This window comes from Scleropages formosus, chromosome 19 (assembly GCF_900964775.1).
Source record: "Scleropages formosus chromosome 19, fSclFor1.1, whole genome shotgun sequence".
Lineage (NCBI taxonomy): Eukaryota > Metazoa > Chordata > Actinopteri > Osteoglossiformes > Osteoglossidae > Scleropages > Scleropages formosus.
The window spans coordinates 20,502,263-20,523,920 of record NC_041824.1 but is presented as its reverse complement, the minus strand read 5'-3'; the positions used below and the strand labels follow the sequence as shown (position 1 = coordinate 20,523,920).

Genomic DNA, 21,658 nt, shown 5'->3' with positions numbered 1-21,658 from the left:
TCAAAGGGGTATAGTGGGTGGGGGTGGGGCTGCTGGTTGGCATTAAGGCAGTTGTGGCTGTTTTGAGAAGAGGTTGAGGGTGGGGTCTGGCAGGATGGTTGGTCGGGACTCTGGAGGGGTGGTTGGAGGCTGCATGGATAGCGGGAACATCTACGTGCCCTCAGTGCCTCCAAGACTTGCGGCTGAGCACACACACGCAGGCTGTGTTGATGCGGATGTACCGCCAGGCCACCTGGCTCTGGAAGGAGGTGAGCGCTCGCACGAACGTGTGTGTGTTGGAGCAGTAAGAGTTCCAGTGGCGTCCGTCAATGCCTCGGCAGCCTGAGGCACCTGAGCGGCCACCGCCACGGCAAGTGGTCTCAAAGAAGTACTGCTTGATAGACACATTCTCAATGTTGAAGTTGGGCAGCACAGTTACCTCATTGCCTGCCATGTCCGTGGCCCTGGTCTTGTTGTCCACCCAGCGGTTGACGCTGTCACACACCGAGTACTCACCCCGGTGCAGTGGCTTATTAGCCTTTCGCCGCACTCGTGGGCTTGGCCCGGGGACCCCGTCTATTTCGACTCCTGGGGGCATAGCACTAAACAGCACCCGAGGTGAACGATAGCGCCGTTTGTTGAACAGTTTAGGGTCCACCACCGGGATGGGATGTGAGTGGGAGTCCTGCTGCTGCTGCTGGCTGGGGTTGGAGGTTTGGGTGCCAGCTGATGTCCTGGATGGCTCTGCCGTGTTTCGGCCAGAGGTCCCCTGGGCGTCCCCTCCAATACGCACTGCAGCCTGGACGCTGATCAGGATGAGCAAGGCCAGCGTTGACGACCTCATGGGCACACGTCCTGTCAAGATGATCGATAGCTAGTCACAAGTCTCGGCAGCACAGTCATAATTTTACCACAAACTGTAAAAGTCAATAGCCAATCACATTTCTTGGGAAGATAGTCAGTAGTAAATTACGTATCATGCTGAGAAAGTCATCATCTGACAAGGCAGTGAATAGCTAGTCACAGATCCCACTGATGCAGTCAATATTGAATCATATATTGCGAAGGGACTGTCGATAGCTAGTCCCGCTTCCTTCAAAGATGATATGTAGCCAATCACTCCAAGACAATCTGTGTCCAATCACATGTCCTGTTGAGACAATCAGTAGCCATTCAGATGATCTGGTGACAATAAATAACAACACTTCCAACCTAGAAAACAAATAGTGAGTAGCACTTGCCAAGAGAATCATGCGAATGATACCCTGGCCTGAACTGGTCAAAGATTCATCTTATATATAGAAACTGAATTTACTTGATAAGATAATAATGGTTTCAAAAACAGTGTTTTTCTAATGCCAAGAAAAAATGATTAGACAGATTATTTTTTTAAATCTCAGGCTGTACTTTACATTTATAAAGGCTGTATCTAAAGAACTATGGGTAGTGTGGCAAAACAGATGTTGCCACAGAATATTTTTCAGAAAGCTGCTGGGCCACTGGGTTCTGCCAGGTGGACAAGGATATAAAGTGGCATGGAGCCCGGCAAGCATCTGAAACCACTTTTTAGGAATCTGGCTTGGTCCTTCAGCAGGACATTCTTGTGAATGAATGTTTTAAGAAGAGCTGAAGCTGGAATCCTGTGGGCAGTAGGACTAAGGCTTTGCTATCTTCTCAGTCCCTCGGCGAATGTGTCATTATCTGTTTACTAGCTTGCTGTCGTCCAGCAGGACACTTTCTCACTAGGGTGGAAATGGTGCTTTATGTCACGCAGGAGCTATGACCTTCAGCATAAAACGCAGCATTACCTCACTCTGACTGAGAACATTACTCCCCAGATTCTACTGTTGAAAACAGACACATGGGGGGTGTAGAGCTTCTAAGACTGTGGGTAAAATTTCAGATGTACGTATGCTAAGAACATGGTCATGGAAGGCATGTCAGACTACATTATACATCTGTTCTTCTCAGGAGGCCGTAGCCTTTGTTCATCATTGCTCTTCACACGCAGGAATGGTAGTTATTACGAGGGTTTTGTGAGGTTCAGCAGAGCTCCATTATCTGGCCCAGTGATGCTCCTTCCTGAACGGTTTTATTGGCTGGGGCTGATGAAAGCATGGGCATCAGGGCTCTGCGTGCAGTTTACTGTCTGTTTCACTGGAGGGTTTTACCTGTTACACATACACTGTTCTCCTCTGGTTATGTGTCTACCTTATAAGAGCCAGACTGGGATTTATAGAAGATGAAGACCAGCTATTTTCTCAGCTTTTGTCTGAAGGTCTTTGAAAACTTGCAGTGGTTTCAACACCTTCTTCAAGGTTCTTAATGCAAAACTCAGTGTGCAATTTATCCATTTATTAACGTATGAAATTGCATATGATTATATAACATACAAAAATTATGTTGAACAAATAATATAGTAATTAGTAACTTTTTAAAAATTTTCTCATTCAGTTATTATGTTGAGGGGCGCAATGGTGCAGCGGGCTTGGCCAGGTCCTGCTCTCTGGTGGGTCTGAGGTTTGAGTCCTGCTTGAGGTGCCTTATGATGGACTGGCGTCCTGTCCTGGGTGTGTCCCCTCCCCCTCCAGCCTTGTGCCCTGTGTTGCTGGGTTAGGTTCTGGCTCGCCGCGACCCCGCTTGGGACAAGCGGCTTAAGCTGCTGTAGATGTGTGTGTGTGTGTGTGTGTGTGTGTCTTATTATGTTTACCCAGTTCAGAAATTTGATAGATAATGGTTATCCAAACAGGGGGGTGTGGTGGCGCAGTGGGTTGGACCGGGTCCTGCTCTCTGGTGGGTCTGGGGTTCGAGTCCCGCTTAGGGTGCCTTGCGATGGACTGGCGTCCCGTCCTGGGTGTGTCCCCTCCCCCTCCAGCCTTACGCCCTGTGTTGCCGGGTAGGCTCCGGTTCCCTGCGACCCCGTATGGGACAAGCGGTTCAGAAGATGTGTGTGGGTGTGTGTGATTTTCCAAACATAAAATATAAACAATTTCTTAAATTATCTTCACTGCAGTAAATGGCTCATAGCTGAAGAAAATATACAGAGATATATATTTTGCTTGTCCTCTCTTCTGAATTCTGTCTTCTTCCTATCACTGTTACGGCGTTTAATTTCTAGGTAGAACATGTGGCTCTTTAAAGCAATCATTTTCATCTTCAGCCCCTACCTGAACATTTTACTATTTTTTTTTTGGTACACTGTTATGTACAATTTGAACTGCTGCAGATATCATTTTATTGGCGTTTACTGTTTTGTTTGCAGCAGTACAATTCATTCCGGTGCTTCAGCTCAGTACAGTGCAGAGCACTTTTGTAAGTACAGGAATTCCGTGAAGAAAATAATGGTCCTTTGCAATTCTTATTGAAATCTATCACTCATTCAGTTATGTAACGTCATTTGGAAATGAAAGGGTTTTGCAAGTTCAGGCTTGGTGTGGCATATATCTGCAGGATATGTTGACTGCTGTTATAATTCAGAATAATCTGTCAGATACATTGACATTAATTATAGCTTTTTAGCTCATGTGGTGAGCAGCCTGTTTAATATATTTTGTATCGAAAGGCCTTTATGCTGAAATCAGCTTAGAAGAAAATCAGTTTTCAACTTTGTCATGGACTTAAGCAATACCACTAAATGGCACAGCAGACTTTGCTCCTGCATATTAAAGACAATGGCCAATATTGTATTATCTGTGTTACAGTATAGCCGGAAGAAATTTGTGGTGATCATGTCACGTTGAATGATGCTGACAGTAGGCATTAGGACAAATTACACTCTATATACATTTTATGGAAAGGGCATTTTGCATTTGCACCTGCTCTCATGTCCAAGGCCTTTGACTTTGGCTCCTGTGTTTTATACTTATATTTGCTCACCTGTAGATGTCTCCTGGTGAAGTGTGGCCCCTCCAATAAGCTTCTAGAGCAAGCGTCCCGCGCAGGCCACGGCCCAGGCGCCTGCCATCAGGACTAGCCCCCCGTCCGCTGGCGCTCCTTGGGAAACAAACACAAACCAGTGCACACCATATGATGTACAAACCGTACAATTTCCTGTATGTCTAGCTCGACAACGCTTTGAACGCAGTCTGCAGCTTTCGTTTTCTACACTTTTATTAGTTTAGAGTATGCCAGGGGCTGCCAGTTTCTTGACAGGTGTTGTGTTCCCATTCAAACCCATTAAATGCACCTGTTAATGGTTTTCTACTCATAAATTTATATTGTAATATTTTTCCCAAAAGCCCAGCAGGGAAATACTCTCTGAACACATAACTGTCATTCCCAAAAGTACACATATGATATTTAAATATCCTAAAAATGTCTGAGTGAGATAGCTAACTGATGATGTGTGGAACTTAAAACTACGTTAATTATACTACGTTAATATACATTTCTTTGACATCAAGAAAATAAATTTACATTACTTTAAGAAATGCAACATGTAGATTCATGAAAGTAAGGTGCATTTTCAAAGGAGAAGGAATTTCCTGGGTTAAAGTCTCAGCGTTGGCTTTTCAGAAATACCTTACATCAAGGGTAGGGTGACCAGAATGTTTGTTCTAAATAAACAGTTGTGTAAATATTATGCTTTGCTAGTTATGTAAGCTGTGTAACTGGATATAACCTCCTAAAACTAACTCATACTGTTCCTTAACATCAGTCACAAGAAATTCAGCTGCTTGCACTTTCATTTATACAGGATGGAGTAGTAGCATCAGTGCATTTCATGAACAAACCTTAATTGAATAAGGCTGTAAAAACTCCCAGATGAAGTTGGTTGTAAGAACAGTGATATGATACAACAGCAAGAGTCATGGATTGTGATCTACACCATTTAATAAATATTAATGAGATAATTCACCTTTAAACAAAATATTGACCACTCTCTGGCCAACAAAGAAATGTGATCAGCATTTCAGTTTATTGTTGCAAATATATACTATAATGAATTAAATAAAAAATCACTGTGCGTCATTGTCACGCTTTATTCAGACCATTCACATGTCAACTGCTTGCCCAATCCTGGGTGACAGTGGATTGGAGCCTATGCTAGAAACATAGATTATAAAATGTAACTGTATAAATAATAAATCATATATAATATATAGTATATGACATTTTATTAATGCCAGGAATGGAAAAACACTCACTAAACACAATGATCAGCCGCCTAGGCCCGAAAATGACTCCTATTGTCTCAAATTTTGGCTGTGTCTCACCCATTCCACTGGTATTTTACCTATAGACATTTTCACACAGGTCTCCTGTCACCACACTAGAATGCTCAGAAGTAATGGGTGGCCACTGGCCCCTTGGACTTCCAGAATTTATTTTTCCACCTTTATTCGCGTCTCGGTGTTTTTTTGTTGTCTTCTCCTCAGCTGTCTTACTTGCTTAACTCTTCCATACGTTATCATTGCCATATTAATTTCGACTTTTGTCTATTGTTCAGTACTCTGCATCACTGCATCATCATCAGTGCTCTAAAAATAAAATTGAAATTCAATTTAATTGTTTTCTTTCAGTAGGGGGTGCGGTGGCGCAGTGGGTTGGACCACAGTCCTGCTCTCCGGTGGGTCTGGGGTTCGAGTCCCGCTTGGGGTGCCTTGCGACGGACTGGCGTCCCGTCCTGGGTGTGTCCCGTCCTGGGTGTGTACCCTCCCCCTCTGGCCTTACGCCCTGTGTTACCGGGTTGGCTCCGGTTCCCCGTGACCCCGTATGGGACAAGCGGTTCTGAAAATGTGAAATGTTTTCTTTCATTGACTATTTTCTCAAATACTACAGAAATTGTAATTAACTGTTAACTGCAGTTAATTTAACTGTCATTAAAGAATTTGTAAGCTTTATTTGGGCTGAGATATAAATCATGATGATGGTTGATATACTTATTTAGATTCTGTTTTTTCTTTTGAAATTTTGGTGCATTAACTGGGCAACGCAGATTTTATTCAGTGTACAGCATCTTCACAAATTAAGCGTAATACTGCAGTGGTCTTTCTTACACTTGGACCTTCTTTCTCAGCCCTGAATCACCCTACTTCTCTATCCAGTAGAACAAGGTGTCATAGCAGTTAGTTCTGCTGCGTCACAGCTCCTGGGCTGCGGGTATAGACATGGGTTCAAAACAAGCTTCCTCCGTGTGGTGTTTGTATGTTCTCTATGTGTTTGCATAGGTTTCTTTCTGGTGCTCCAATTTCCACCCACAGTCCAAAGAACTGAACAAATGAATGTAAAAAAGTCATAGTCCATACAGCAGGAGCAGGACCGTATACTTAATGATAACTATCTGTGCAGTATGTTCAATTTTTTTTGCTGTATTTCAAGAAGGGGAATGTGATGATAGTTTCATACAGTATATTATAGGGGAGGCAGCCATACCCTGAAGGAGAAATTCACAGGCATTCTTAGTGTTGAGGTGGAACCAGATGTGAAAAACACCAACACAAGGCCCAGCTGGATGAATGCTTTGCTATCTGCCCTCTGTGAGGTATGCGCTCAGCGCAATGAAGGCAACCCAGTCCCTTCAGGGAAAACGTCAAGCCTCAGGATCACATATGTTCCTCCCTGGGAACTGGGAGGCCTGTCAGAGAAAATGAGAGCTCTTGTTACACTGCACTGGAGGTTCCTTCTCTGCTGCCGGGTTGGTGAAACAGCTACTCGTTTCATCTCTCAATGGGCTGTCATACACTGATGCACCAAAGGAAAAAGTGCTTTTAATGGCAGAGGCATCCTATTCTTCTTCCCAGCAACATAACTTTGAAACTGGGAGTACCAACAGGAAGCGTTGTGGTTAAGGACGTGAATCTCTAAGTTGCCCGTTCAAATTCCTGGAAGACTCCTGGTATTGTTGTATTTAGCTCGAACTACTGCAATACATGCATTCTACCTGTATAAATGGGGAAGAGTGTCAACTGTATATATTGCCTTAGATGAGGTCAACTGTTACAGTAATTTTCCCTCTAAATTATGACCCCTCGATCAAACAAAAACTGTGAAAGAACTCCATAAAAGTAAATGTTGCTGTATGATCATGCACTATTATTTCAATATGATATCATTCAACACATTTTTAGGTCTCCAAATACAAGCAAGCTTATCTGCAAACTTATGGGTGGCCTGAAATTTTGAGACCAATAAAGAGAAACTGCGCGGTGAAACTCATGGAAACAACTTTTCTTCGAAATACGGAGGCTCATGCCATGGCTGCCTTTGAAAGAGACTCTTTTGTTGTCCACTACTGCCACTGGACTCAACCACATTCTTGGATGGTGGACATAGTGTCAATACCACATAATTCTCCAGTATCACTCCCTAACTGCTACGAGTCTAAACACAGCAGGAGCAGTAAAAGATTTATAATAATTGTCTTCATAAATCTTGGAATCAAACCATCAAACATACAGTCCTTCGTTCTCTAGAGCAAGGATTTAGACATCAGCAGACTTCCAGTGGTCTGACCAGATGTTCAAAAGTATGCGCAGATGCACATTGGATGCTATCGTTTGGCAAATGATGATGATGAGTCAACACTGAGTTCCCCTTCTGTGTTTTGGTGGTTTGGGCTTTGTGGCTTCTAGTGTGTGACAAATCACATTTTTTGGTTCAGAAAGTAGTCCTTTACATGACTAGCTAACTGAGTTTTCTGGTTTCACAGTTGCCTTACATTTAAAATGTCCATTTAATGCAGTGACAGGGAATTTGGATATTAATTTTTACCTCGAGCACCACTTGCACTTTATTATTCTCGTTACTGTTATTACTTATTGCTGTTGTTAATCTTGTTTACCTTGTTCAACATGACATGCAACCAGACAGATGAACATAGCTGAATAATTTTTTATTGGAGCAGTTCAGGTGTGTTGTCTTGCTCACATGTGCTGAATATTTCAGAAATCCTTATTTTTTTAAGTCCATGGCATAAACTGCTATGCTAATGTTATATTAAAGCATTGTCCTCAAAACAGGACAACCCCCTCAAATCTGAAAACACAGGCACATGCCTGGCCAATATTCACCTTATAAGCTGCCCACCTCCGTTCAGTCTGTACGGTGCAGGTAACATGTACGGTGCAGCTATTTCACCTAATATGTTACCTGTTCAGCATAGATGTTGCTGTAACCAATGAGAACTAGAGAATCTCAGCCACTTCACTCACCCAAGGAACCATGGGCCGGTTTGTGTTCACTGGGCCAGCTTACGTGGCTAGGACTTGAACCCAAGTTTCCACTTCCATTTATTCATTTAGCTGATACTTTTCTGAAAAGCGACTTATAATTATTTACCCATTTTTACAGCTGGGTAATTTTACTGGAGCAATTTTAGGGTAAGTACCTTGCTGAAGGTAAATACAGCTGGGATTTCAACCTACACCCTTTGGCTCCAAAACTAGCAGCTGTAACCACTGGGGTCCAGACAAAATCCCCCTAGGACAAAAACCTCTTCTTTTGAAACACAAAATGGGACAGGGATCTTGTCCTGGGGGGTTTTGTCCTACACTCGTAACCACTACACTACCAACCTCAATCATTTACGTAACTGTGGGGGAAAAAGACAACTTTCACTCATGTACCTGGTGACAATGAAGCACTGTGAAGACCAGGTTCTCCATGCTGTAAAAAACAAAGTCAAAAAGATCAATTTCAAGGTTTAAAAAAAAAGAAAAGGAACAGAGTTGCATTAGCTTTTAAGAGCTGAAACCCAATGAGTTAGAGATTGGGGCACATGGAGCGACATAAGATATACCTAATTATATATATTGAAAATTTTACTAATGTAAATAATGAAGTTCTGTGTGCATATCTACATTTTACACGAGTACATGGTCCAGTTGTTTTTGCCAAAAATGTGTGAAGTTATGCAATGAGGCATCGGCTGAAAGAACTGCACACATTCTCAATCACTGGAAGAGGGCTGCTGACTGCTGACACACAGTAGACTCTGTTGCTTTTTCCTGAGTGGATAATTGACTGGAGTCCTTCTAGTGTGAAAATACTGCAATGGAAATGAATTGGAACCCATACTGAATGATTTGTGTTAAAGCTGTGAGGGAAGGGGGATTGGTACCCACAGTGTGCTTGGCGGCTCTGCGAAGCTGTCCGGGAAAGGGAGAGGAAATCATAACCTTCCCCTGCAACAGTTGGACCTCTGGTCCCTCGAGCACAAACCGCGGGAGTCAATGAGCCGCCAATGAGGGATGTTATGTAATGTCTGTATGAGACAGGAACAAAGTACCCAGCCCCCTCCCACCGCTGTCAGCGGTGTTAACATTCCTAATCAGAAACAGAGACGGCTAAGAAAGAATGTGCACTATGCCGACAGCATTATTATAAGACATAATAATATAATACGGTGTGGTTGTGAAATGTCTCGTGATGCTGGTGACCGATACATTGATGTTTATTCATTTATTCATGCAGCAGAAACTTTCCTTCAAAGTGTCCAGCCTCACCATCATTGCAGAGAACAATATAAAAAGTGCGCCACACCGACAGAAGGAGAGATTTGGATGCAGACACGTGATTCATGGGTGCAGTCATTTTGCCACAATCCACCTTACGAACCAGCGTACATCACACGAGAAGCTCTAAAGGCTTTTCCATTATTAAACAAATTTTTTAAAGTGATTAAACATAGAACACCTTTCTCATGCACTTATGAGATCAGGGGAGAAGTGACTCCGAAAGAGGGCTTTGAACAAAGCCTTTACAATCCTCAAAATTCTGGGCTCTTCGCCGATTAAAACCTGCACTTCTTGGAATGCACCGATGGCTAAAGGGAGACTCCATGAGCGCCATCCCTATGTTACTCCCTTTAGCAGAATAACAGTGGCAAAGAATTTTGAGTTTCCCCAACATGCCGTGTGAGAACAGCCTTGTGCTGCACTGACAATGTGCCAGTTGGAAAGCTCCCATAGAACCTCCAGGAAATCCAGTCGCCCATCATAACTGTTTTTATTCCATTGCACCCGTCGTTGACCCATACCAGCCTTTACGGCAGAGCTTGCTGAACGAGGCTCTGTATACAGCGCTACTCCTGCTACGGATGTGTTTGGGTTATTCTAAGAGCGATCGCCTGCTTCAAGGGGAATGTCTCCAGAAAACAGACTCCGTAGTTTCCGTTTTCTAATTTTTCACATGCTTACATCATCGAATGACACTTGTTTTCCCATCAGTGCTGAAAAAAGTCAGATTTATGTTTTCTGCAAAAAAAAAAAAAAAAAAATCTCAATATTCTCAATTTTCGGTTATGGAAACCGTCTGTGTTCAGCTTTTACATTTTCCCATCGCCAGATAACTCTTCTTAATTCTTCTTGCATCTACTTATAAGCTTCATAATCCTGTTAGAAATATGAAAAGGGAAAAGAGTGATAGATGACAGTGAAAATAACTAATGGGAACTGAGTGACCCTGTAAGTTACAATCTTTTATTCTGGGTCAGGAAAACAACCGCCGGAACATTTTATTCCTTACAAACAGGAAAGAATCCGTAAAGTATTTGGTGTAAAGTCCTTCAGCTGCAACCAAAAATTTAACTTGACGAAAATGATTTAATTGTGGTGGGTTTCCCCATTTAAGCCCTCGCAGCAGAGCGGAGTCTCTCCATGCAGGGGTCCCCTGACCACAGAACCATGCGTGAATTGCCCAAAAAGAACCCCTTCAAACCATCACCTCTTTATGGTACGTCTACCTGAGATGAGTGCAGTGACTAGAACCACCTTCATTCCTCTTTTTAAATAGGTTTCCCTTTTGCTCAGTCTGAGAAGACTATATCATCTCAGATTTCTTCTGATGTTTCTCTGGTACCTTTAAGATGTAATGCATTTCTCGAAGGTCTACCAGTAAGTATCAGTTATTTCTGAGTACTTGGTATTCAAGAGCTTTTTACCATCAGATGCTGATCTAGCAAGAAATACATCTCACCCTGTAAATTCCACTCATCCTTTTATTCCAGTGGGGTATCACTAATGTTTTAGAAATAGAGCTGCCTCCACCACGGCCTGGAAAAGTGGTCATAATACCCATAATAGTGCTGAATGGATGAAACACAGTGAATTCTGTTTTCTATTAATGGGTTTAGGATTGCGTTCATTCCTCATTCATCGGAATGTCATTCATTTGCCCTTTGCAGGGCAGAACATAATAAAAATACACACATTATCCGTTATCAAAAGGAGGGTGGTTATACGCCTCTAATAAGTAATCTGGTCCTCATTTTGAGGGTTTATTTGAGGCTTTTGTTGGAGGTTCGTGGCAGCAGCGCACAAAGGCCTGACCACCCACAACCAATGACCCCGCCCTCATTAGGCCTAATGGAGCCGGTGCTCTGAATGGCGTCTACCGCAACTGACAGCCGGGCCCCCGGGCTGCACAAAGGGCCAGTCTGCTACAGTTGACGAGCCCCCGGTGCTCCGTCTCCATTCATATGCTAAAAACCTGCACCATCAGATTTCCAGCGGTAACCCAAGCCCAGCCCAGCCTGTCCGTGAGCCTTTTATGCAATAGGACAGGTGGGCGGGGGGAGGGGGTGTATGGGTCTGGCCTTATCTGCGAGCCACCGCTGGGTGTTGAGTGTCACGGTGCGAGCCACTCACCTCCCCATGTGTACTCTGGGGGGGGCGGGGGGGGGGGGGGGCATGCCACGGTAGTCTACGTGATGGGGATGAACGACGGCTTTGTCTGCTCGCACAGACTTGCATTGCTGGCAGCGAACTGGGAGACATGCTGCTGCTGCTGGTGCTGCTGCGGCTTGGAAAAAAGTAAATTACCAATGTTCCAGAGGTCACTCGGTAACTGACTTACGTTTGCATTTATTCATTTAAGTGACGCTTTTCCGCAAAGTGACTGACAACCTTTCAGCCATTTACCCATTTATAAAACTAGGTCATTCTTACTGTTGCTGTTTAGATAAACGCTTCCTCTCCCTCACAATGAAAAACTGTTCATCCTTGCCCTTAAAAACAGACTTTTTTGTATAGTATATTGAGTGTAGTCTCGCCCCTGGGGGGGTCCACAAGTTAGACTCACTGTTTGAGCTTGTTTTTTTTTTTTTTTAAACGTTATTTTGCTGACATTTTTCTCCAAAGTGACTTACAGTGTTAATCTACCTGCAATTATTTAGCCATTTGTACAGCTGGGCAACTTTACTGGAGCAATTTAGAGTAAACACCTTGCTCAAGGGTCCTCCAGGTGGAGGTGGGATTCAAACGTGCAGCCTTCGTGTCCAAAGGCAGCAGCTCAAATCACTGTACAACCAGGTGAACCCTGTTTTTAAATCAGGGATGCTGCTAGAAGGAAGCAATGCAGTGTTACCCTCTGGCTGATGTACTGTATGTACCACTCTTTAGGGTACAATAGCAGGATCTGTCTTTTGCTAAAAATGAAAACTTTTCTTTTATAAGTCTATGTCTTTGACCGCTTGGCTGCTGATTGTGTTTTAGCAGACAGCTTAGCTAAGTCCGTCCAAACCGCTCACCCCATACAGGGCATGGGGAACTGGAGCCTAACCCGGCACACAGGGCGTAAGGCCGGAGGGGGAAGGGACACACCCAGGACGGGACGCCAGTCCGCCGCAAGGCACCCCAAGCGGGACTCGAAACCCAGGCCCACCGCAGAGGAGGACCCAGACCAACCCACTGCACCACCGCACCCCCATCAGCTTAGCTAAGTATTCACCACAAAATCAGTTTCCCAGAACTTTCCAAGCATAGGAAGTCACAGATCTCAGGGCTTTTGTGTCTTGATTGGTCTTACTTATGTTCTCTGAGGTTTATAAATATTCTTTTTTTTTTTTTACACGTGCCTTTTTTCTCAGAAGTCTTCGCAAAAGGTGGATCATTTATGAGACAGAGAATTTCTATAGAAATTCTTGAAATTGCTGGGGCTGGCTGGGTGTAATCTTCCCTTATTTAATGGGCAACGCTGCGGCGGAACAGTCATGGGTTCGACTTTTATGATTAACAGTAGTTTCTACTAAATGCACGTCTTTTTCAGTAAAAATCCATATGCAAGCAATTGAAAAGGATATTTCCATAAACCATATCATAAAATCTTTGAGTTAATTGCTTTCACCATAAAATTTAAAGGCTCTCTCTAGTACTTTCGCGCCCTCTCTGCCTTTGTGAATTAGGCTAAAGATTCTTTGTGGTGGTGAGCATTGTGGGAAAAAAAAAATCTGGTCTTGGCAAAGTAAATCAACTCAAGCTGTTACAAGCACAGGACTCTACTTTCTCTCATGAAACCACTAACAAGAAGCAGAAATGGTGCAGAGCAGTAAAATCGGATTTTAAATGCAAACTTCATCGCTGCATGCTGCAAGATTTCTTAAAGTGGAATTTTAAAACTGGAATATATCCAGAAGTGCACCCCTGTTCATGAAGGTGGGAGTCTCATGCACAACCCACATTTTTCTTTATAAATACACATCCACTTAGTCATGTTCATGGTTTGAAAGTTTTTTCTTCTGGAGATGTTGTCCAGTAGAGGGCAGGAATGGCCTAAACACTGCATTGACTCCCAGTCCTCACATGTCAGCATCCCTTATAACAAAAAAAAACCACAGCAACAGCTTATTGAAACATACACCCCTTTTCATACAGCAGGCTTCTTCTTCAGCACACACATCATTTTTGCCTGTTATGGTCATTTTAAAGTTATTTCATAACAAGTATTTTTATTTTGTGAATGGACTTATTTACATTTATTCATGTAGCTGACACTTTTCTCTAAAGCAACTTATAATGTCAAGGTTACAATTATTTACCAATTTATACAGCGGTGTAGTTTTACTGGAGCAATTCAGGGTAAAGAACAAAGGTACTACAGCCAGAGGTGGGGCTTAAACCTGCAACTTTTGGGTCCAAAGGCAGCTACTCTAACCACTATGCTGCTAGCTGCCCCTGACTCATAGAACAGATGCTTTGGGACAGACATACACACTTGTTGTCACAAACCTATTGGCTTTTGTCCCTTAGTGCTGTTAATCTGAGTATTTTCCTACAGTTTATTACCATGGTGATGTACACTTTTTCCATAACAAAAGTAGCTTTTTCCTTCCTCCTTTATACTACCTACATCCTAGCTCCTATCACATTGACAGTCTCTAACAATTATAGACATTGATTAAATAAATCTAATGTCATGACTGAAACAACAGATTCAGAGAAAAAGTACCTTGCTCAAGGGTACTACAGCAGTAGCAGGGATCAGACTTTTTTTTGAGTAATGCTACAAAGCACAGCTAACATCTTAGTGCTACTGTGCTTTGCATAGTGAAAGACATTGGCAGTGATCTACCTTACTTCTTTATGTCATGAACATCGATGAGCCAAATTATCAAAAAGTCTTTGTCCTGGGTTTACCCTGTCTCACACCCTGTGAGCCCTGGGGAGACTGAATGAATTAATGAATAAAATATATAAAAATATTGAAAATACATAAAAGTCTAACATTAAAGGACAAACTAGAAGCAATTATTTTATTACAAAATTTGTTGGTGCTGTTGTTGTGTGTAAAAAATAAATTTTACTCTAGTTTTTAAATTCATTTTAAGTGGCACATTTTTCATCAGGTAACCAATTATTTTTTCTGCAGTAATTTGGACATTTGATCCCCTCACAATGGGAATTTGCGAAATGATTTAATGCTTTGAATTAATGTCACTATCTGAAGAATTGGTGTGTACAGTATATTTTTCCAGTGGAAATAGTTCTTGACTGTAAAGGAAATATATGATGAGCCAGCTTCTGCGACGCTCCCGTTTTCTGGCTGCAACATTTCTGATGCACTAGCAACACTCAGGAGTGTCATGGGCTTCTTCTCATTCTGCAAAGGTTCAAGTACACAACAACATCGAGTTTAGATGAGAACCTGGCCTCTGAATGATGTTCGTACTTGAAGAATTTTGTCTGAATGTAATGTATTTTGTCATAAAAATTATTTATATGCGTAAAGTTCCCATAACATTCTGACTGTTTTTGCACATACACAGTAATGTGTATATCTACATATATTTTTAAAAATCTCCTGGGAAACTAAAAAAAGCTGAATGTAAATCAAACAAATATAACAGTTGTTTTTTCCAGTTGTGAAGCTAGGGTTGGTGGGGAAATGTGTTCTATATTTTTGTTCTGAATTGTGAGTATGAAGAATCAGATTTTCACGGGTGTCCTGCCCACGAGGGTCTGAATACTCAAGAAAAAAAATAAAAAAGAATAGAAATTTAACCATGTGCATTCATTGAAAGGCAATTTAATACCTGTCAGGAACTGTTAATGCAGTTTTTACGTTTAAGGGTCTCTGAAATAAGGCACACAGGTATTTATGCTGTGGCAGGGCACTGCAACATGTGCTCTGTGCGCTCCTTGGGTGTGACCTGTCATAAGGGTGGCTGATTTTGACTGGCACTTTAAATGTGCTTTGAACCCCTCTCATACTGGTCCTGTCAGCACAAGCCTGTGGCTGATAACTGGCAAGGAAAACAAACTGGAGGCAGAATTTTTCATGTCGAAGTTTTTCTTCCTTGATGTGAAGAAATCAGAAAATAAAGGGCCAATAGGCTTCTTCTCTACTTTACCTGTACTGGGAGGTTCTAAAAGCAAGAGGGAACTGGAGTGCCTGACTGTCACCTGTATGTGGCCGTATAGAAAATAATTTTTGAGATGTACCTAATTACCGGCTCCCACGTCATGGCGTAATTAAACGTAAAAGAGATCATTTCATTTTGTCTGTACTGAACACTAGTCATGACTATAGACCTTAGGATTTAGGTTGATGCCTCATAGCTCCTGTGTTGAAGGTTTCAATAGACAGAAAATAGTGTAGTGGTTAGAGAGCCTGCCTTTAGAGCATTGCTCTTCACATCTCACCTCCAGCTGTAGTATCCGTGAGCGAAGGTACTTACTGTAAATTGCTCCAGTTAAATTTTCCAGCACTATCAATGGGTACCAGACATCGGACAGTATACGCTGTGTCAGAGAGCTTAAGATTTTAGGGCACTTTTGAGAAAATTGTCAGCTAAATGAATAAATGTACTGCAAATGAATGTGTCCCCATCTTTATCTATGTGAAGTTTGTCCTCTGATTTCCTCACAGAGCTCAGAGAGATGTTTTTCAAGTAAACTGGAGAATATTAACCACCCTGAGTGTGTGATTCCTTTGTGCGGGTTGGGTGTCCCTTTCATTGACCCCACTTCACTCCAAGTTTGTACTGAATAAACAGCTTGTGAATATGAATTTATTCACATACAACTTTGTCAAGTTATTACATTATATATATTTAGCTGATGCATTTCTCCAAAGCTGCTTACAACATTGAACTACTTATAATCGCCTATTTGTACAGGTGTGTAACTTTAGTGGAGCAATTTAGGGTAAGTACCATTCTCAAGGGTACTATAGCTGGAGGTAGGATTCAAACCTGCAATCTTCAGACCCAAAGGCAGTTACTGTAACTGCTACACTACTACTGCAGTTAAAGAACAATGACTTTGTAGCAAAGAGGTTCATGTTGATAAAGGGTATCAAGGCAATCATAAGGAGCGATCCATTTCGACTTTGGGTTTTCAGTGCAGTGCAACGGAACTGTCCACCTCTTTCTGCATTGTATGGTTCCAGGAAACAATTATATTTTTATGACTTTTCTCTTTTTCAATTAATTAACAGCTCTTCGGAAATGAACACTTGCAAGTATATATGAAACTCCATTTGTCATGGAAGATGTGAGCCTAAGGTTACGTAACGACAGACTGCACTAGAGCGATATAGATGAAAATTCTACCTGTACTGAATGGATCAATGTAAATATGAGCCAGTACTGACCAAGACAAGACAGGAAGCAACCTGCCCATGCTGTTCTTCAGAGACAATGAAGTCATTGTGTGCTCATCACTCAGATAAGGGACATTTGAATGCACTTAAATGTACCGTGAAATCTAGAAAAGAATACAGTAGAGACAGATTTTACTCAGAGCTAATGGGACCGCCATAGCTTGTAATGCCATAAATCATATGTAACTGGTTCACAATATATACAATACCTGTTGGGATATGACACCAGATGAATCAAAAAATAAATGATAATGTAATAATAATAATTATTATTACTTTTTAATTAATTTTTATCTATTATTAGCTAATTATAGCCTTATTATTACTTGTTCGTTTATTTTATCTATTATTATTATACACTTACAATATTTAAGTGCTGGGTACCAATAGGAGGTTATGCTGGATGTTTAGGGGCCGGGGGGGGTGTTACAGAGTTGTTGATTTTTTTTCACCTCCATAAAGCCGCATTAATCAAATGTGTACAAGATATGACTTCTGTAACCATATCGCCAGCATTTCCTGATATGCAATGTGTATTTTCTTTATTTTACAATGCACTGCTGATATGGAAGAAAATGACTGGCAGCCTCCCTATCAGAGACGTCCCCTGAATGGATGCGTATTCACTAATGAAATACGATAAAGTATTATGCGATAAAATCTCGTTTCTCCAGTGTGAAGTTTTTCTTGACAGACACCCGTTCCTGGTCCCCATCCAAACGAGCGACTCGAACCCCACCCTCGCACCATCGTGCTAATAGACGTGCTTCCGAATGTTAACAATCCCTCTTGCCAAAGCACACATAGACTTCCACAGGTAGGCAGGTAGTGCTGACAGTTGGGGCTCACGGGGGGGAGGGGGGTGTGCTTGTTCGTGTTGTTTCATCTGGTCCCGCCTTACAGTTGCACAACTGTCGGTGATTTCATTCACACCAACACCTTATAGTGGCACAGTTGTCATCATTTCATTCAGGACCTGATTGGCTGGAACCTTGTAGTGGCACAGGTGTTCCTTTCATTCATGATTGGTCAGTACATTTTGGTGGCACAGCTGTGTGTGATTTTATTCAGGCCATGATTGGCCGATACCTTATAGCGGCACAGCTGTGTGTAATTACATCCTGGCCATGATTGGTCAATGCCGTATAGTGGCATGGCACAGCTGTTGTCATTTCATTCAGTCCCTGAACCGCTGCTGCTTTATGGTGGCACAGCTGTGTGTAATTTTACTCAGACTCTGATTGGCTGATACCTTATAGTGACACAGCTGTGTGCAATTTCATTCGGGTCCGGACTGGCTGATAGCCTATAATCGCGCACATGTAGGTTATTTTAATCAGGCCTGTTTGATTGATGGCTTATAGTGTCACAGCTGTTATTCAAGTCCTGGTGGGCTGCTGACCTATAGTGACCATCACGCTGTTCAACTTCTTCATACTTTGGTAACCGTTTTTAAATAAGGTCAATAGCATTGCTTATTTTTATTTTGAGTTGGTCCTATGTATGTATGTATGTATGTATGTATGTATGTATGTATGTATGTATGTATGTATGTATGTATGTATGTATCCTTTGTGATCTAGCTGGCTTTTTTTTTAAATTTATTTTTTTGTGTTCCTGTTGCTCTTTTCCTTCTCACCATGTCCCTGTCCTTACACACTCACTTGTAGGGTAGCAATATTCATACATATTCTACTCTCAGCACGCTGATGCCTCATCACTGCTAGCATTGCTCATTTCCTACACAGATAAAGTGCTATGTGTATTTTTTTAAATTTTTTTTTTTTATTTTTTAATACTGGCCAGCCAGATTGTTAAAGTATTCTGCAGAATACTTATTTTTAACCTAACCTAGATCTTCAAACATAAATCTGCATTCTTGCTGTTATTCACTGTTCTTGTGTCTTCAGCTACTTCTTGCATGAATTATCATAAACCCCAAATTAGGCCTTAATCGGCCACATACCGAACATGTACAGATCAGCAACGCTCCATATAAGGAAACGGGATACGTGGCCAACCAGACTCTAATCCTGTGCTGACTTCTTTAATACATTTTGACTTTCTCAAAATGGGTGGCAATTACATTCAAGCATCAACAAGATAAATATTTTCAAGGATCATTGTGCAGCTCAAAGTCTCCCAGATTTGTCTAATGTACAAAGATGCCTACCAAACGGAAAAGGGAAAGCAATATAATATGCCACGGATTCTAGAATTATATGTTGCAATGCATAGTTTTTTCTTTGTTACTAATGATTCTTGGAAATTCACAAACATGATCTGGAAACATCTTCCAGATGAGTTAGCTTTCTGAAAATTGCTGCGAAAAGCATCTCTCATTACCACTGGAGGTCGACACAAAACATCAAAAAAAAAAGAAAAAAAAAACTCACAAAATGTTTGTTTTTACAGTCTATGCTTTCCTAAAGGACGTGTATAAATTGCAGATAGATGTTGCAGTAATAAATTTGATGAACTTGCTGTGTGGTATCTGTGTATTCCAGATCTCCCAGAGCAAACCTGCAAGCAATAAAACAGTGCTTCCCTGGGGAAGGAAAACAATTTAGATTTACGGATATAGTCCGAATTTTAGATGCAGTCTCTAATAATTGTAATTTATATGAAATTCTCTGAAAAATTCTTTGAATCTCGTCTGGGAGATTACAAGTGCTGAACTTTAACTCGGGTACATATACAGTTTCATTTCCACATCTTTTTTTAAATCTGTGAATCTGAAATGCTTGAAATGTTTACGGTTTGTATTTATCTGTAGACGTGAGATGTGAAGTATGGAGGAAGGCTTTGCAGATGTGGTTTTCCCACTGACGCAGCCTGTTTGAGTGTGCCGTTACGTGCTGCTACCGACCACAGCTCTTCTACTGGTGGGCACTGCAGCAGTTCCACGTAAAGTGGATCCCTTGTATCTTTGCCATTATGTAATCTGCCTGTCCTCCACGGGGTACTAACCTCTCACTGTTTTATCAGATTTACATGCAGGACATTTATGCAATGTGACTGATTATTTTCAGTTTATTTTCCAGTACACTTGGGTTTTTTAATTTCTTACCACTGATTTGAAACTAGTCCTCCTTGTGCCGCGTTAACCTTGGCTGTATGCAGCGCCTCCTTGGCTCGCCGATACTTGACGTGTGCTACCCTGACGTATGACCTGCGTTGCCAAGCCTCTGACTTTCGCTTCTTTTCGCATTGCTACCCTGAGGGAGGATCGGTGCTGACTGAAACAGCCGTACATCTTTCACTCAGTGATGGCTACTGTCTGGGATTGCCCTGTTGACAAACCATCCCTCAGCTGTGTAAAGGCCCAATGTTTGCAGCTAACAACACCTCAATCTCGCACCAGACGAAGGATGTGGATTAGACACGACCAGGCAGGATAGCAGTTTGATTTTCACGGCAAAACACCAGTTCGACATATATATACTGAGAATGCTGTAATTTCACATAGAAATTCTAGAAAATTGGGTGGCATGTTGGTGCAGCAGGTAGTGCTGATGCCACAGAACTCCTGGGCTTTGAATCTGGCTCTCTTGAGTGATAGTTGCACATTCTCCTGGTGCTCTTGTTTCCTCTCACAGCCTCAAAATGTGATTCAGGCAACCTAGGTTGATCTCTGTGCGCTGTGCTTTATGTGTGATTGCCCTGCAGCGTACTAGTGTCCCATCATCCATCCTATACCCTCAGTCCACTGCAGCAATGAAACGGACAAGCAGTTTCTGTATGCTGACGGATGGATAGAATTCTAGAGAGTGTGGGAAATTGTACAAGGAGAGGCTTTGTGAGTTGATGCAGTGATGCAGTGATGCAGCATGGACTGTTTGTATTGGCATCCTTCAAAGCTGTATGCTGTGATTATGAGCTCAGTGTCGTGGATCAGCGCAGGCTGACCTGAGTGCTGCTTCGGTCTAGGGAGGATTTAGCACCTCATATTGAAGGTCTATATTAGGTGTTAGGGAGGAATTCACTTGTAATGAAAGGGGACATGTGAAGCAATCCCATTTTCTTTGTTTACTGATTGTGTACTTAAGCCAAGAACCACATACAGAACCTGCAGAAAAAAAAAACTGCTCAAGTCTTTAAAATGGATAAGCATATTAAAGCTGCTAGTGTGGATTTAGTTACATTTACTAAACAATGACACAACGTAGTGAGAGTAACAGTAATTCCACACACATGCCAGTGTGATTTCCATTAGAAAAAGGCTAAAATATAATTAATATAAAATGTAGAAAGGTTGTGACAGCGGTAATGGTAGCGGAAGCAGAAGATTAAAATATTGATGTATTTCAAAAATCTCAAAAGTATTTGCAGAAAAATTATATGTTCTTTGAAAAATATAAACTTATGTTTCAGCTTAAGGGGGCGTGATGGTGTGGAGGGTTTGGCCGATGCCTGCTGGTCTGGGGTTCGAGTCCTGCTTGGGGTGGCTTACGACAGACTGGCATCCCGTCCTAGGTGTGCCCCCTCCCTGTCAGCCTTGCGCCCTGTGTTTCCGGGATAGGCTCCGGCTTGCCGCCACCCCACTCGGGACAAGCGGTTGTTGACGTTGGTTGGTTGGTTTCAGCTTGATTAAGAGACTGGACTTGTAATGTCAGGGTTTCAGGTCCTGTCTCCCTGAGATGCCTTGATGTTGTCCCCATAACGAAGACTTCACAACTTCCTGAAATTTATCATCATTTGGATTTAATTATTTTGAGCTGGGAGTATAATTGTGTTGCCCCGTGCGTCCCATGCCTTGTTCATCCGTGGTCTTCTCTTACTTGCAGACTCATGGCACATGTGGACCAGAACAGTGGCAGTCTGTCCTATTGGTCCTCTGTGTCATGTTGGAAGTGTT

General features: G+C 42.1%; 1 protein-coding gene across 2 annotated transcripts in view; it reads right to left on the bottom strand.

Moving 5' to 3' along the window:
* The window catches only part of ngfa (nerve growth factor a (beta polypeptide)), a 37,659-nt gene continuing 16,001 nt past the window's right edge, over nucleotides 1–21,658 (bottom strand). Inside the window, exons 2-4 of one of the 2 annotated variants that reach the window (XM_018760339.1) lie at nucleotides 8,547–8,586; nucleotides 3,856–3,972; nucleotides 1–834 (exon numbers count right to left, since the gene is read on the bottom strand). In XM_018760339.1, the coding sequence (XP_018615855.1) occupies nucleotides 161–823 (663 nt within the window). In that variant the 5' untranslated portion in view covers nucleotides 824–834; nucleotides 3,856–3,972; nucleotides 8,547–8,586 and the 3' untranslated portion in view covers nucleotides 1–160. The remainder of the gene's footprint in view (nucleotides 835–3,855; nucleotides 3,973–8,546; nucleotides 8,587–21,658) is intronic. The other variant, XM_018760338.1, reaches the window with a different exon arrangement.